The 18,464-nt window shown below is 37.3% G+C and overlaps 1 protein-coding gene across 15 annotated transcripts in view; it reads left to right on the top strand.

Annotated features, from left to right (window-relative positions):
* The window catches only part of NRG1 (neuregulin 1), a 220,112-nt gene that overhangs the window by 188,215 nt on the left and 13,433 nt on the right, over window positions 1–18,464 (top strand). For 5 of the 15 annotated variants that reach the window (XM_055349438.2, XM_063709359.1, XM_031013954.3 and 2 more), the window contains 2 exons: window positions 5,964–6,031; window positions 18,307–18,409. In XM_055349438.2, the coding sequence (XP_055205413.1) occupies window positions 5,964–6,031; window positions 18,307–18,409 (171 nt within the window). Of the gene's footprint in view, window positions 1–5,963; window positions 6,032–6,630; window positions 7,180–13,510; window positions 13,535–18,306; window positions 18,410–18,464 lie in introns of those variants that run through there. The other 10 variants (XM_019032753.4, XM_055349439.2, XM_019032752.4 and 7 more) reach the window with 5 other exon arrangements.

Raw genomic sequence — 18,464 nt, 5'->3', positions numbered from 1 at the left:
TGGTGGTGAGATATAAGTTGGATCTGAAGGAAACGTTACTGGAACATTTTATATTTAATATTTTCTTTAATGATGTTAAAGAGGGCATTCCCTTGGGGAAATAAATGTCTTTTGCAGATGATGCTAGAAAGAACGCTAAAACACAAATTAGAAAAGCATATGCAAACCTCAAGAAACTTCACTTAAAGGTAGATAACAGAATGAGGTTCATCTTGGAAAAATGCAGACTAATAGTAATAATGCATTTGGGAAAGAATAATCTACAACACAGATACTCAGCCAGTGAGTGGGCGAGTTCTGGGCAGAATGCTGAGCTGGCTAAGAGGTGAGAAAAGTCAGTGTTTGCAACACGATACTGTAGGAAAACAGACCAGCACAGTTGGAGCTGGCGTAGACACTGCCACCTCGAGTTTACACAGAGAGAGAGCAAAGGTTTTGGTGTCTGATACTTTCTCACCAATATTCCTTGATAGAGATTTGTTGATATTTCTATCATTTAATATTTGTAAACATAGACATCAAATAATTTCAAATACCACAGCTAGTATTGAGGAAAAGCAGACAGATAATAGGGACTTTTCATTTTTCGACAAGGTATTTTTTAAATTGTCCAAATATTTCACTGTGGAATGATGACTAGAGAAAGAGGAAATATCAGCTGTATTTTTTTTCTTCCTCTTGTTCCTGATCAAGGGAGGGTTTGATGAAAATGAAGCTGAGAAGAGAAAGGATGTCTAAGGATGGTTTATAAATTGACCATAAATGTGTGGTTTATAAAATTAGCCAACTCTAACTAGAAGTTTCTTGGAGTCCGTGAATATCTTTAAAAACGTCTAGAATCTCCACCAAGAAAAAATGGAAAATAATTTATACAATTGGAATATAAAAAATATACCAAGCATTAAATTTATTTCAAAATACATACATCTATGATTGATTACATAGTAAGCATATCAGGATATTAACAGTATATTGAAGTTATTATTAACCACAGTTTTTATTATACTGGTGCTGGGCAGAAGTTTGGTTAGTAGAATGCACTGCTTTATTGAATCTGCAGTAAACTGGTATTTCACTAACAGTATTTAAATTCAAGATAACAGACTTACTTTTAAAGAATCAAAGAGTCTTTTCCAAATTGCAAACATGATGTTAAAGGATTTTATTGGAGGGAGGGAGACTGTGAGAAGGATACTGGGAATTTCTGTAAAAATTATTTGAGGGCAGGCACAGCAGCTCATGCCTGTAATAATCCCAGCACTTTGCGAGGCCAAGGCGGGTGGATCACCTGAGGTTCAGGAGTTTGAGACCAGCCTGACCAACATGGCAAAACCCCGTCTCTACTGAAAATACAAAAATTAGCTGGGCATGGTGGTGCATGCCTATAATCTCAGCTACTTGGGAGACTGAGGCAGAAGAATTGCTTGAATCTGGGAGGTAGAGATTGCAATGAGCTGAGATCTTGCCACTGTACTCCAGCCTGGGTGACAGAGCGAGACTCTGTCTCAAAAAATAAAAAAAATTATCTGGGAGTCCACAGAGGAGAGTGTATCATAAACTATAAAAATAACAGACAGATGTTCAAGATTGACCTGTGCTTGCAAATCAATTAACTGTATGACAATCTTCCTTTTTTTTTTTTTTTTTTTTTTGAGATGGAGTCTCGTTCTGTCACCCAGGCCGGTGTGTAGTGTTGCGGTCTCTGCTCACTACAACCTCCGCCTTCCGGGTTCAAGCGATTCTCCTGCCTCAGCCTCCCAAGTAGCTGGGATTACAGGCGCCCACCACCACGCCCAACCAGTTTTTGTGTTTTTGATAGAGACATTCACCATGTTGGCCAGGCTGGTCCTGAACTCCTGGCCTCAAGTGATCAGCCCACCTTGGCTTCCCAAAGTGCTGGGATTACGGGTCTTAGCCACCACACCTGGCCTGAAAGTCTCCTTTGATACAATTGTTGATCAGATACGGACACTGTGGTCTGATCTTAAGTTCATTTTCACGGACATTTTGTGAGAGCCCATTATGAGCCAGGCATTGTGCTAGGCATTAGAGATACAAAATGATCAGAATGTGATCATTGTCTGACAGAATGTGATCAGTGTGTCACAGATCATCACAATACAGATAAGTGCAGTGAAAGAGGTCAGGATAGGGTTCAATACAAGAGCCAAGGAGAGAATTCTCCCCAGAGCATAAAAGTGGGTGATGGGGAGGTGGAGGGCAGGGAAAGAGTGATGCCTAAGTTCAGAAAAAACTATGAATTTTCACCCCATTAATAACAAATATAGAACAAACATGATCATGTTAAGAGCAAATACTAAAATTTTTAAAAACCCTGATTTCCATCTTCTAATCTGATTAATGAAACGAATGGTATATACATACACACACACACACACACACACACACACATATATATATTTAAAGCTACAACAAGTACTTGTTATTCAGATCCTTAGATTGTTCTTAGACATAAAATTCTTGGAATTTGCTCAAACTCATGCCAAAGCTTATTGTTCAAACTCAGGTTTGATTTACTGTTATTCTTATCTTCCAGGAAAGTGATGGATTGAATGTTTAACATACAATGTTGATAATAGAAATGTATCAGAAGCCAGTCTCCCTAGTCTGTTAGAAGTAATTCCACAGAATTTCACAGAGCTTATAGATCAACTGGGTTTTCATTTGCATGTGCTTTCTCTACACAATCAATGCAGTGTGCAGTTTGCTTATGCAGAAACTATCTCAGTTTCTGCTTTTCCCTTCCATCTCATTTGGCAACAAATTTAGATGTCTTTGAAGGCTACATCCTTTTGTTGCTGAACACTTGAGTTGCTTAGGCACTTGCAGTTTGTTTTACCTCAACAATTGTCTTAAAAATCCATTTTATCAAGAAGGATTTTTAGAAGTCATTGAGTTCTGTCGTCTGTGACTGGTAATGCATTCAGAAGAAATGATGTTGGGGCTTTCTAGCATTGATTCCATGTGTTAGAATAAGTATCGTTTCCCAGAACCTTAGTGGAAAAAGAGGTCTTTGATAATCACTTAATTACATTCCTTCATTTTATCACTGAGGAAAATGAGACCCCGTAAAGCAAAATAGCGTGTCCATGTCCAAACAGCAAGATACCACAGTGCCGAGAGAGGGCGTTTGCCTCCCTTTTCCCAGTTCAGGGTACCTTACGTCTTGAACTTTAATCTACATCCACATCTCTTAGGGATCTTGTTAAAATGAAGATTCTTATTCCATAGTTCTCGGCTGTGGCCTGCGTTTACACTAGCACACTCCTAGGAGATGCTGATGCTGTCAGTTCTAAGTAATAACAGGGTCTTATAACACTAAGAAACAATGCTGAGAAAATTCATCTCCCAAATGAAGACAAACACTAGCAAAAGGATAGTTCTGGTTGAGAGGTAGCTGCTATTTCCAAAAAATGACTTGCATACCTCAAGTAGTTCTAGTGTTAGTGCACCCAGTTTTCCGTATGATTTTATGATAGAGATAAGCCATCGTCTCATGCTAGCTTCCTAGGAAACATCATGTTAGAAATTCATAATAGTTAGAAAATTGATTGGGTAGGATTTCTGACTCCCTTTACCTAGTTGTCTTGTGCCTTCTGATCACAGAACTGGTTATAAGATGCCTAATGACAATTTCCTTATAAATGCCTTCCTTCTCTTAAGGAACTCGTGATTCCTTAGCTATTTGTTAATTTAATGATTCTTACTAACATAAGGGCATTTCCTGCCTTGAGCAATTGTGTGGTGTGTGTGTGTCTCTCTCTTACACATACACAGCGTGGTCACATATCTTATACTATGTTCTTTTGTAAGAAACAAATGGATTATTTGTGCTCAATATGAGAATTTTAACTTTTATCAAGAATTCAAAGAAGCAGGATGGAATGATAATTACTGAATACATCATTAATTCTGGAAACACCTGCTTTAATTATAGGGTTTGTCTATATGAACTTATAGTCCTGGTAGAGAAACAAATAAAAACCCTATTTACTTCAGAAATAATTTTGTCAAATAAGTTGTATGAAGAAAGTTCCCATGTGTTTTTTCTTATATACGTTCAGTAAGAATGTGAAGACATTCTTATTGAAGCATGCGAAATGGTGGCATCTTTTTGAGAAATGACCCAACCTCTTTTTTTTTTTTTTTGAGACAGAGTCTTGCTCTTGTCTCCCAGGCTGGAGTGCAAGGGCACGATCTCAGCTTACTGCAACCTCTGCCTCCTGGGTTCAAGTGATTCTCCTGCCTCAGCCTCCTGAGTAGCTGGGATTACAGGCGCCCGCCACCACACCCAGCTATTTTTCATATTTTTAGTAGAGACAGGGTTTCGCCATGTTGGCCAGGCTGGTCTCAAACACCTGACCTTGTTGTGATCTTCCCACCTCAGCCTCCCAAAGTGCTAGGATTACAGGCATGAGCCACTGCGCCCGGCCAAGCTTATACTTCTTATTGACATATTTCTCAAAGTAGCTCTTCCTCTATTCCCTGCAGCAAAAATATTCTAAACAAAAATAATCCGTTTACTTATATGAAGGTGTTTCCAAGAGTTTGAAAGAGCTGTGTCAATATAAGATGTTTGTTGTTTAAGCTTAAACACATACTCACAAGGCAAAAAATCTGAAACTGCTAGTATTTTATCTCGCAGGCCATTTTCATAAAGTAGGAGAATTACATATACCAAGTCACTTGGTGAATTGGTTTGAAGGGAAATGAAATTACCCCTATATTGGTAACAAGGAACAGTTTTGTTCATATCTCTTTGATGCCAAAAATAGAGTATGTATTCTTATTTACTCTGTAGTGAAAAGGGTTGTGTAAAAATCACTGGGGATGAGCTACCAGAGCTAACTTAGATAGGCTCTTTGCTTGATGGTTGCTGTGTAGATGAACTATTAATAATAATTATGATGATGGATGTTGAGGATTCAAAATGATGGTCTTTCTGTCTGTAAGTATATTGCTTCCTAGAACCTTTCAGTGGCCCTTTTTATTAGAGGATATACTGGTAAAATCAATCCTACTTAAAATGCTTTAGTTATTAGAGTAACAGCAACAACAACAACAAAAAAGTGGTAATTATAAAGAGCTTCCATATTTAAACACAGCCCCATTGCATGACCTTAAGAACAATATTGTATCAAGATTCTAGAATTTTGATAGTTAAATATATGTTAGTGAATAACATGAAAAATTTTATACAGTTTTAAAAATAGTTTTTCCTTAAATGCAAAATGACATGTATTAAGTAATTCTGCGTAAGAATAACTGATCTAAATTTTAAAATGTATTTGTCTTTGATTTGGGATAATGCAATTAAGTGAAATCTGTCTTGATAAAAATCTGCTTCTAGTATCTTTGAACATTAAAAACGAGTTTATTTGTAATGTCTTTTAAAAAAACAGGAAATGTAGTTTTTCTTGTCAATAATCATTATAGTGTGAAAGTACTTGACTTCTATTGTTTAATGACTTAACTTGTAACATAAAACACCCATGAAATAAATACACAATTGAAATAAGTATATAAAAGAAAAAGCTCAAGATCATTTATTGATAAGAGACAGGGATGGGATCATGTTAGCGCTTATCAAAACCAGTGTTTCAACATAGTGAGAATCAATGATCAGTGGCAAATAGGGTCATGCCAAAGGGAAATTGACAGCTCTCTGGGCCATGCTGCCTCTTATTCCACATTTCAACTTCACTCTAGTTAAATTTCAGTTAACCAATCATTTGAAGACTGAAGCAAACAACAACAAAAATCCGTAACCCACAGTTTTCGTGGGACATGGTTTTCTAAATGTTGTGTCTTTTCTTTTCTTTATATTGCTTGGTACCAGATCATTTTTAGGAATCTCCATATTCCATAGGAGGAAAATTGCCAGTCTGAAAGCTCAGTGTCTTTAGCATTTTTTTTTTGCTTACCACATTTTTGCCCTCTAGGTGCCAACCTGGATTCACTGGAGCAAGATGTACTGAGAATGTGCCCATGAAAGTCCAAAACCAAGAAAGTATGTTAAAGTAATCTGAAATTTGCTTTCTCCCCCAACTACAGCAACAATCACTACCACTTGGTGCTTTTACAGCTCAGTTGTAACTGATTCATTTTGTTCTAATTATGGCTTAACCTCTCAAGGCATAAACCCATTCAGTGTAACCTTATTTAACTGTCTCTCAAAGTGGGTCCCTAAGTCATCAATTTACAAGAATGGCTAGTCACGATGGCCCATGATGCTGACAAACTATTGCAGGCAAGCCAACCGAGAAACATTTTCTTCCAACGTGTGTGACCAAAGCCATCATTTGGAAAACTGAGATGAATAAAATATCAGATTTCATTTTAAGGGGTTCCCTTTGAAAGAAGGCAACCACTTAAAGTGCTGGGATCTTTCCACCATACCAACTTAAGAACTGCATTCTGTCCAAATTTTTAACCATTTGGGGGAAGTGCCAGAGCCTGAAAGCCATGATCAGGGCAAAGATTCAGTTCCTGAGGGTGAACTCACCAAGTTTCAGTCAAATGACACTGAAGGAGCTTCTTTCTAGCATATATTCACCTCTTCTCTTTTTCTCTGTTTTTCTACCATTGTTTTTTTGTTTCTTCTCTCAGGTGCCCAAATGAGTTTACTGGTGATCGCTGCCAAAACTACGTAATGGCCAGCTTCTACAGTACGTCCACTCCCTTTCTGTCTCTGCCTGAATAGGAGCATGCTCAGTTGGTGCTGCTTTCTTGTTGCTGCATCTCCCCTCAGATTCCACCTAGAGCTAGATGTGTCTTACCAGGTCTAATATTGACTGCCTCTGCCTGTCGCATGAGAACATTAACAAAAGCAATTGTATTACTTCCTCTGTTCGCGACTAGTTGGCTCTGAGATACTAATAGGTGTGTGAGGCTCCGGATGTTTCTGGAATTGATATTGAATGATGTGATACAAATTGATAGTCAATATCAAGCAGTGAAATGATAATAAAGGCATTTCAAAGTCTCACTTTTATTGATAAAATAAAAATCATTCTACTGAACAGTCCATCTTCTTTATACAATGACCACATCCTGAAAAGGGTGTTGCTAAGCTGTAACCGATATGCACTTGAAATGATGGTAAGTTAATTTTGATTCAGAATGTGTTATTTGTCACAAATAAACATAATAAAAGGAGTTCAGATGTTTTTCTTCATTAACCAAACAGTTTGCATTGAGGCATTTTTTTAAAAAAGCATCAAGTAGGAAAATTAAAAACAAACATTTCACAGCAAATGAGATATCCTGGCTTCTGTTTATGTTGCTTAGGGAACAAGTAATTCAGGCACTAGTTTAAACAATTATTTATTTATGTTAGCATTTCTTTATGTTAGTTTCAAAAGTAATTTAGAATAAAATAGTTACTGTTATTTGTTTAAATATTTATTTTGAGATATAACAACTCAACTATAGGATAAATATGTGTTTGTATATATATATGTGTGTGCGTGTATATACATATGTATATATAAAACTTAAGGCAAAACATATATATATATATATATATAAAACTTAATAACTTAAGGCAAAACTGGGAAGTTTGGATAGATGTTCATGGCTTCCTGAAGTTTTGAACATCATTCCTAAAAGACCCAATTCACATTGTACATAATTATATAAACCAAGCCATGTATTTGTCCTATTGTGAACTGCGTTTATAACTTCTGATCCTGGAGCTTTCAAAATATTGCATTTAAAATGCATATCATGTAGTTATCCTCGTAGATGAAAGAATGGCAATTTTTTTCTGTAAAGGTTCAGAGAGCAAATATTTTAGGATTTGTGGTGATGCCATCACTGTCACAACAACTCAAACCTACTATTGTAGCATGAAAACAGCTGTAAACAATGCATAAAACTGATGTGCATGGGTGTGTTCCATTAAATCTTTATTTACAAAAGCAGACAGTGGGCTGGATTTGTCAACCACTGATTTAGATTGTCAATTGCTCACCCCGAAAAATATGTCACATAGCTTACTGCAGTTTAAATTCACCTAACATAAGAAACAGTGATGTAAGTTGGTTATTTAGGGGTCCTAAAAGAATCAGATTTACCCTTGTTCTGATGCATGCAGAGAATAAGTTTCTGTAATTCCTGTTAACAGTCATAGAAGTTTCCAGAATAAATTCTATAATGTATAATGTTAAGATTAGACCCGTAATGTGCAATCATTTATTTAGGGAGGTAGTATTTATTTATTTACATAGGCTACATATCAAAGACAACTTCGTAGGCCATTTTCTGTTGTGAAAAATTAGTAAATTGGCATTGCAAAATTTCCAAACAGCCTTCACTTTATTCACAAACATTTAAGTAATATGCATTTAGTAAGGAGAATTTTTCTATCCACAGCTAAAGCAAATAGCTTGATTTAATTTTTAAGTTAATTTTTTAAAGCTAGGATAGAAAATAAAAATAAAAGGGAAAAATAGAATGTTATTTAATACCTTAAAGCATTTCTCTTAGAAATGTGTATTTGTATTTAAATAACATAGACTCAGCAAATCCATGTGGCTAGATAAATGCAGTAAAATCATACTTTAGATTTTAATGACAATTCTGATCACTTAATTAAGTTACACTTACATTTTTGGTGTTAAGAGTTTTACTGTGCTTTGAAGGCAATGTTCAGGCACTATATAAATAAAAGCATTAAAAATGAAGCTATTTCCCAGCATAATTATGTAGTTAGATCTGACAGTAGTAACCAGAGAAAATATTTTCAGCTTCTCTTTTAGACCGTTTGCTTTTTCAGAAGATATCATTTTAAAATAACCCCTATGTGTTTGTGAAGTTCAGAGTGTGATTCCTTAAATAAATTCTTTAGTATGCTTTCAATGCCACTTTTGGATGACATCCAGGAAAGCAGCATTCATATTTAACCTGATTTAACAAAGATTGATTGCACATTTATGAACAATATATGTAATGGCTGTGCAACAGAGATGCCTCATGTCTGGAAAAGCAAGAGCTTCCAATCAGAAATTGCTTTCCAGTGTTGTCTTACCGAGAGTTTTTTCAATTTTTATCTCTGCAAACCCCTACATAGAAGTCAGAAAAATAAATTTGTGCTGCTCTAAGAACTTTATGTTCAAGTAGCAGTGAAAGCCAGAATAAAGATAGAGAATGTCACCATAGTGACCATTTTAAAATTTAATTGTTTATAGTCTTAAAGTCTGGAAAACATAAATTTTGAACACAAACTGGGAAAAGATAGTCCCCAGCTTCAAAGAGAAACATTCAAAACTTACCAAACTGCATTTTCAGTTGAAAAATAACATTCTAAAGAATAGATAATTTTTTAAGTTTATTAACATAAAACTTACATTATTCAGACTTGATACAGTGATTCTGGTCAGAATGTCCAATGAGCCATTTACTGATTTATAAAAACTGACTTAAAATATGAAAGAGAGGGACAAATGTATATTTTATACGGCAGTCATTTGCCTTGAAATAAAACATTATATTTATAGTACTTTCTAGGAAAATATTGTCAAGGTTAGTCAGCTTCAAATTTGACCTAACTTGACACAGAATTCCTAGTTGAAAAAAATTGTGTTCATCGATATGTGGTGTGGGGTGTGTGTGTGTGTGTGTTCGTGTGTGTGTCCACACATATGTGTGTGTATACAGGCACTCCATAATCAATGTACAGATTTTAGGGAGGAAAAAAGAAAAAGCACCCACACTTTCAATAGTTAGGGGCAGTACAGAGCAGGTATGTCATATATAAACTAACATATAATAGGACCTAATTATAGAATAGCTCAAATTTAGAATATTTTAAAAGATTGTAATTTTAGAACTTTTAGGAACATTCTCACACTGAGTAAATTTAGCAGATATCCTTAAAAGTAGTTTTGAATCACAGGTTACTAGTGCATCCATCATTTGCATGGATTTCTAAATGCAACCTGTTGAAATTATGCTTGTTCATCAAGCATGTATCTTGCTAAAAGTAGAATAGAGGAACACTTCACCTGTGACAAAATTGCCATAAACTCCAGCCAAGTGTTAGTGAGATTTTACTGTGTGTGTGTTTGTGAGTGTGCTTATGTGCACATGGAATTTGGAACTAAGGAGAAAGTCTCCTGTTAACATTTCAAAGGGCCCAGTGACACTACGGATTGGCATATGTGAAAAAAAACAGTATCTCCATTTTATAAAGGTAAGTCTAAAATTAAAAGACAGACACTAAATTGGTCCTGTTTAGAATTGGCATTGACAGAACTCCTTTCGAAATCTCAGCGGTACAGAAAGTCAAGACTTTAAGATTTTAAGTCTTTGAGATGATTAGCATAAACAGGCCCAAGATGTTAAAGAGAAAAATCCTAAATGTCTTCAGATTTTAACAGGAAACACAATTGCATGGATATATAATTTTTGTAAAAGAAAGTTGTTCTATTGTTCTTTCCTTTAATGCAATTGAAAATTTAAATTAACCTACAGGTTAATCAGTTTTCCTCAAGCAATTATAAAATCCTAAGACAAAGGATTCGTGAGTCAATATTTAATAGTTTCTGAAGACTTTTAGATTTAAATTAATTTTTTATATTGCTCAGAGCACAGCAGGAAATCACATGTAGAAAAGGAAACTAGATTGTTTGTTTACAGTAAACTTTGTGTTTTTGAATTATTAATTTAATTTGAAAAATGTAGTGGCTAGGCAGAAGTTCAATAGGAAGCATGTGATTCTTAATGAGCCCAGGCCAACATTAGATTAAGTAGAACAGATAGAAAGTAATAACCTTTTCATAAAATGAGAAGTGTTCGTGTATTCTGCTTTTTTTTTTTTTTTTTTTTGACTCACAATGAAAGAAATGTAGCTACCAATAGTAAAAATGAATTAGAGCATTATTTGCTCTGGGTCTAGTATGACTGATGCATGTTCCCTCTGCTTGTTTCCTTGTTAGGGCTTATGGCCAGAAGAGATTCCAGTTTTAAGTACCAATTTCCCATTGAATTATTTGAAATTGGAGCTGCCTGATATGAATGACTTCCCGTGAAATGAAATTATAGTTAGGCTGACAGACTTACCTATAAAACTGTAAATGCAGTAATATGTATGCATGGGCATGCTACTAATTTTATTGAAGACTTAACCAAGCTTTCTATGCAACTAATATAGATCATGAGCAGTGTTCATGTAGGCATGGAATCCTGACTCTCTGGAAAGAGTTTCTGTAGACATCGCTTGATTTTAACCCTTAAATTATTACTGACTGGTAGGAGAAAAAGGCAAGAGAAGGGAGGGGGCTCTAGAAAGAAAATCTGGGTCCCACCTTCATGGAAATGTGTAAGGAAATTTATTATTGACTTCCTTGGAAAATGAATGTTTTCACGTTGATGTTCCAAAGTTTGTATTAAGAAAGCAAATGGGAAAAAAAATGACCAATTTTTTACCAATTGAGTGTTGCACGGAGGCAAGAGAAATTTATCTGGATTTGAATAAATTATTTTGCTGTGAATATTGTGCAACCAAGTTAATCGTAACTAAATCCCCTAGCTTTTAATTTATGAAAAATATAGCTTATTTGCTTGTGTACACTGGACCCAAGGCAGAGGAAATTATTATATATAGTGCTTCCCATTATCCTTGTTATGCAATGTACTTTTTGATATATGTGTTTGTGTGCATATATGTGTATATATGTATATATATATATATATATATATATACACTTTTAAAAATCTGGGGAGCTTTATTTCCTTAAAGGGAAGCAAGTTTTTAAGTTTTCAAGTATCCCCGGAGCTTACAGAGTTTTTCTGGCTAGTTAACGAGAATACAGTAAGTGGTCTAGGGTACATCTCTTGATGTGTCTGCTACCCAAGCTGTTAAACCCTTCTGCTGTTTGCCAACATATTTCATGTCTCCTTTACTCCCCAGGCATGCCCAGTGAGGCATGTGTTTGCATAAGAAATATTTTGTTAATGAAAAATTAACATGTACAAAGTCACTAAAAAGTTCCACGGCAGAGGCAGGACCCGAAACCAAGATGATTCCAGCACACTCATCTCCTGCTTTTTCCCTCTCTACATGAGGTACTTTTTCCATGCCCAAATGCAAGTTTTTGTAAGAGAAACACCCCTCCACGGCATTTTTTTCACACTTAAGAGATACCTTGCTATATCATTGAATAGCCCTTGTATCCCTCGAGGCAGTGATCAAAGAAAGAAAATATAGATCTCCATTGATATGCTGTCTCTCCTTCCAACCTGCTTCTTGACCACACACATAGGCGCATGTACACGCGCGCGCGCACACACACACACACACACACACACAGAGAGAGAGAGAGATAAAGGAAGTCCTAGAGCCTTCCGCATCATGAAATTTGATTATCAATCAGTTTTGGTTTTGAGAATGAAAAGTGTCATCCCTGGAGATTTTTTATTTTTTTTATTTTTTTGGGGGGCTTGTTTTCCCCCACTTCCTCAATGGAGCCTCTGCAGGTTCTGCTGTTCTTGCAATCCTGGAGTCTCTGGAGTCCCAGCTGCCAGGATTGCTGGCTCTTGGCTCATACCTTTGAGTCCACTTCCCTGGGCAGCCCTGCAGGTCCTCCAAGTGGCTGTGTGCATGGGAGTCCAGCATTCTGGAGAAGTGATTTCACTGGCTCTCTGTGATTTAAAGGAGTAATAAGATGAAAAACCCTAGGAACTGGATCTTTCCCACTTATTTTTTCCTTACAGTTTGAAAAAAGTGAGGTGTAGAATTGTCCTATGCCATACAGAACTTATATGAGAAAAACTAGGAGTCTCCAGTGTCCCAAGCCCCTGTTTGGGGTTTTGGGGCAGAAGCATTTTTTGCTTTCTGCGAATGAAACAGACAAGTGATGAGGAAAGTGGAAGATTAGAAGAAGTAAAAGAGATACAGCTAAGAAAATAATTACATAACCAATGAGCAAGAAGTATTTGAGGCCAACTACCCACAATCAAAAATCCAAGTCCAACCTGATAACATTTTCAGACCAAATTACCATCCTCTTGGCTTCTGCTCCTGCCTCTGCCAATGGGTGTCTTTGGGTAAAAATTAATTAATTAATTAATTTAATTAAATAAAATTCACCTCCTTGGAACTTTGCTTCTGCCTTTTAAAAAAAAGGAATGAAATAGTATCAAATGCCTTTTCTGATTATAAAGATAATCTTTCCATTCCCACACAAGGAAATAATTTAGGGGATAGTTCAGCGACAGAACTTCTCCCTCAGTAAGGTCTTTTAAGGGTTAATAAAGACACAGTGTGCTGGTATTTTGCACACCTCATAAAAAGAGACGTTCCCTATGTGGACTCAGAGGCGTACCTGAGCACTGCTTCTTAACCACACACCATTTGTCTGGTTCAATGTGCACGCACAGAGAGCCATAATAGTCATGTGTAATGTGTTTTGGAGTGCAGTGTATTGCTCTTTTCTGAAACTTTTTCCCTTTCTTTCTTTTTTTTGTCAACTTTCTGCATTGGCAGAGCATCTTGGGATTGAATTTATGGGTATGGACCAATCATCATTCCTTTTAGCCTGCAGAATTTAGAGCCTATGAGCTGAAATCTTTTTCCCTTCCTACTCTTACCTTTCAGTTCCTAACTAATTTCCTTTTTCTTTAGAAGGGATCATACAGCTATAACAATGATTTCTCTGCCTTCAATCTATGATTAGTTTACTGAAATGTTACTGAGTGCAGCAGGTTTTAGATTCCTAAGCATCCTTCACTTAGAGTTTAAAAGTACCCCACCTGCTGCAAATTCACATATATCCCACGCTGCTTAACCCACTGATTGGATCTAGCTCTGCTGTTATATGAAAGCTGGGGTAAGTAGTAGTAGCACATAAAGGATACAGGGGAAATCCACTCAGAGTCCTGAGAACAAAGGCTTTTTAAATCCACCTGCTTAAAAAACACACAGCATCTTAGCCTGGTAGGATTTTTGGCATACAATGTAAAAATCATCTATTTAATATAAACAGTGTAATGTATATAGAAAGCCCTTACGTTACAACACAATATTAAATGCACAGACTTGAATTACTCAGATTTTCTGGAGCTACTCAAGCACCACCCTAGTCAACTTCATTATCTTATAAGAAGGAAATAGAAAACAGAAAGAAAGCAGCCTTGTGCTATTTTAGGTGGAGATTCCAGTGGTAATGGAATTAAATTTGAGTCATGAAGATTATCCAGACAAGTAATCAAATAGAAAATTTCACACTGTCAAAGTAAAAGAAAAATATATGAGTATACAAAATTTGGACACACTTTTTTGGAAGGCCTTCATCCTACATAGTTGGGATTGAAGCCCAGTCTCTGGGGAGTAAGGAGCTGTGCTACCTTCCCAGAGACTCCACAGGGCCAGGCCAGTCAGTCTTTTTCAATGCTGCCTGCAGTCCCGGACCATGGTTGGGTCAGTGACACAATGTCCTGATTCACAGCATATCTGGTCCCCATCCAGCTGGCTTCAGGGACATCATGCAGCAGGGGCATCCTACAGCTGCTGCCTTCTTTTGGATGATAACATCACAGGCTGGACATAATGTAGTTTCCAGACTTTGCGGGAAATGAGGCAGTTGCAAGCTCTAGCAGCTACAGGGATTGCTCAATGGGTTGCCCATTTCTTCCTCAAAAAAAAAAAAAAAAAAATCAGGAGTAAACTATCAATTTGATGAGAAGCCCCCAGGTGCATGTGAATGGGCCTTTGTGCCTCGCAGAACATCTCCCAAGAGGGAGAAACACAAGGGGGAGCACCTCTATTACTAGGGAGCACATTGTGTACTGAGGGGAGCTATCTATTGGAGTTTCTTCCCTCGGGGAAAAAAAAAATTGTCCCACTTATGAAATGGATTATTGGCCTATCCTGCAGGGAGGGAAAAAATTCTACCATTACCCCATACCCTTCTATCCTTAACAGCATATTTCTCATTTTTATAGCTGGAGGGTCTGACTATAGAATGTATTGTTTCTGTCCCCAACAGTAAAGTGAAAGACAGTTGAGATATATAACTTCCCCCTCAGTAAGATCTTCTGTGGGTTAGGAAAGACAAAGGGGGCTGCTATCCGCATGCTTCTCAAAGGAACAGTTTCCAGAGGCTCACAGTTCCAGGCTTGCCGGTGTACTAAACCAGAACATTGCATCCTTCACGAAAATCAGACCTTAAAGGTCAACTACAACTCAGAAAGGTAAGGGCTCTGTTTCTTGGCCAGGCCAGATCAGACTGAAAAATGTGGTCCAGCCAAACCATGAAGACTCTGGGGCATTTGTGCTCATTGACAGACAGACCCACCGATCGGAATGACGGACTCTTGTTTTTAGCCCTGTCTGTCTCTAATTTGCTCTTCCCCAGTTGACCTGACACATAAGAAAAAAATTAATATGGGGAAAAAAGAGGTTAAAGAATCCATTGTTTATATTATTTTTCACCAAGTATTTTTCCTTGATCACATTCATAGTGTGGGATCACCTGATTGAGCCAAACCGTGAAAAATTCAAATAGCAATGAGGATAAGGGTTGTAGTGCATCTGGTCAATGCTGATGTGAATATAAGATTTTAATCCCACGTCTGTATTCTATGGGCCTTCGCTTGAATCAGCTCATTCTAGTGCTGTTACATTACCCTTTGGCCTTTACTGAGCTACCTCTTTATTTCCATGAAATGATCATTTTACTGGAAAATGTGTGTCTGCCTACACAGCATAGAAAGAATGCACCCGTCATCATGCACCATATGTTTCCAAACGCAGCTCAATCTATTCTTCTGTAATTAACAACAACCAAAAGACAACTTGTCCCAAGAATCCCTGAGAGTATGCATGATTCCTTTTTCCCATTTAGCCCTTGTCCATGTCCCCATTTTTGAAGTTTGCAGAAGCAGTTTCCCAGCTTCTTTCTAAAGATAGGATGTTAAGATGTCAGTAGACAAGAATAACCACAGGCTTGCCCATCTTCAAAGAAGAAAACAATAGAGGAAGGAAAAGAGGACAATCATACAGGGCCTTCATCTCTTGTCAATAATACCTACACTCCTATTTCTTCACCAACTCATCACAGCCCAGGGAGCTGTGCTCTGCGTCCTGGGTCCCAGGGAGTGAAGGACCAGTGGGGTGACAGCTCTGCTTCTTAGACATGTATCCTAAAACCTGATCAGGGTATCAAGATCAGGAAGAGAGGCTACAGCAGCAGCTTCAACCAGATAACACCCCATAGAAATTAATTCCCTGTCCTGTGGCTATGGGGGAGGGGAGGCAGCAGACATACGCAATTAACATATAAGCACTCACATTTCATGTCCTCATCTGACTTTTGCTGCACACAAAATCCGTGATACCAACTCAATATCTCCTGGTGCATTGTTTCACCGCAATGCACCAGCCGCTTCGCTTTCTAATTGTGGCTTCCACATGACTGCTAGCTTAGAATAGGAGTTATGCTGTATGGAATGACCCTTCCAACTTTGCATCCACCTTTTCTTCCCACCCAAGCATTTCCTCCCTCTGGTTTTCTTTTCTTTCTTTATTTTTCCTCCCTTAGTATCAGGCATGCTGTGCCAGGGACTTCAGATGGCTCCTTAACTTTTAACCTTGTTTTCCCTTCCTCGGTCTCTCTGTCATTCTGTCAGTCTGTCTGTCCTCTTGGTTTGTTTTTCCTTTCCACCTCCAACCCTTTTGATTTGTTTTTGTATAATCTATGCAGCATTCTAGTCCTTTACCCACTGACTTCTCTTTTCCTTCTCCTCCTGTTAATAATCAGTGCTATATTAATTTGATTTGACAATGTTCTTGACCTGTTTACTGGAATTTGATTATCATGGGCTCGGCTTGTAGGAAATGTTTTGTTTCATGATAAGGTCCACTGTATCCTAGAAATTAAAATTCACTTTTTCATTTCAAGAAAACTTCCTGCAAGCTGCCCTCTCTCAAAAGAGAAAAAGGTGTAGTTAAAGGTGTAGTTGTGCCACTGCAGATGTAATATGGAAATATGCTTTGAGGGTCCCTTGTTGTTGTCCAGAATAGTCAGCCCTGTTTGTACAGTATTCCCCAGTTCTTGACCAATTTATTGATCATAATGGCAAGTGAACAGCTTACACTGCTTATTTCATACCAGTTGAGTTCTCTTTCTGAGTGAACTTGTGAAGATCTTCCAATAAATGTAATTAGACTCACCGGAAGCTCAGGTCCTTAGGGATCAGAGTCCCTATTAAATCAGCAAATCTTGTTAAGAACCTGACCTACCTTAGTATAATCAACTTATCCCCCAAAGAAACTAACTCGCAAATAGAAAAACTTCTATGAATTAGAGACTGATCGCATTTTGGGTGCAGTAGTATCTTTGGTTCAAAGTTCTAAGTGTCACATTTCCTTAGTATAATCTACATTAGCTCATTTGCCAAATTGGCCAAAGTAGGAATGTGCACTCTATTCCAAATCACACATCATTTGTACTGGTGACCTCTTTGGACAAATAAAACTTGTTCCTAAGTACAATTGGTGGAGTAATTAGAATTATCTTCCAAAGGACAAGTCACCATTTGGGCCCATAACTGTCCTACCCATCACATAGGATTTTCTTTGATACAGTGCCCTGCTACCTCATATTGTATTGCTTCTTGTGTTCACATTTTACTGTTAAATCACAGAGAGCCTGACTCAATTTACTAGTTAACTACAAGCCAAGTTCATGTTTGCAAATGTCTTTGAATTTAATATATTTAAGTTGGAAATGACTCTTTGTAAAGACCACTGGATATAAAGTGATGATATAAAATAGCTGGGAAATACAAAAAGGCCAGGGGCTGGGGGATAAAGAGGGGAGGAATGAGGAAGTGGGGGCCGCCCAGTGATGCCAATTCTATCTCCTTTAATTGGTGTTGATTCCTGTTGTCTTTGCAAGAGCTTTTTATATTTTATTTTGCAAGAGACTACAAAAAAAATAAAACTACAGAGTTTTAACCAAATAGTAATTTTATAATTAATGTTTATGATTTCCAATTTACTATCAACTATATATATATCTCTATAGCTTATAATTAGAAGTAATTTCTGAGTATAATATTTGTATTGTAAATGGCCCCAGCTGGCTTTTTTATATTTATGTTCAAAGCATAGTGCAGAGCATGTTGTACCTTAGCTATGTGTGTAAACGTAAAGAATTGACATGTATTTATTTTCTTGTGAACATGGACAATGTCATGCAGCATGCCCACTGTTTGGTTGTAGTCAGTCCTGGCAAGTGGAAGTGACCTGTGATGACATCTGCTCTCATCCCTTTCCAGAGGCGGAGGAGCTGTACCAGAAGAGAGTGCTGACCATAACCGGCATCTGCATCGCCCTCCTTGTGGTCGGCATCATGTGTGTGGTGGCCTACTGCAAAACCAAGTAAACGTTTCTCCATGCCTTTCTCTCTCCTTCATGCAGAGACAGCTTAGATGGC

This window comes from Gorilla gorilla, chromosome 7 (assembly GCF_029281585.2).
Source record: "Gorilla gorilla gorilla isolate KB3781 chromosome 7, NHGRI_mGorGor1-v2.1_pri, whole genome shotgun sequence".
NCBI lineage: Eukaryota > Metazoa > Chordata > Mammalia > Primates > Hominidae > Gorilla > Gorilla gorilla.
The sequence above is the reverse complement of the archived record's forward strand: the minus strand, read 5'-3'. Positions and strand labels throughout refer to the sequence as shown.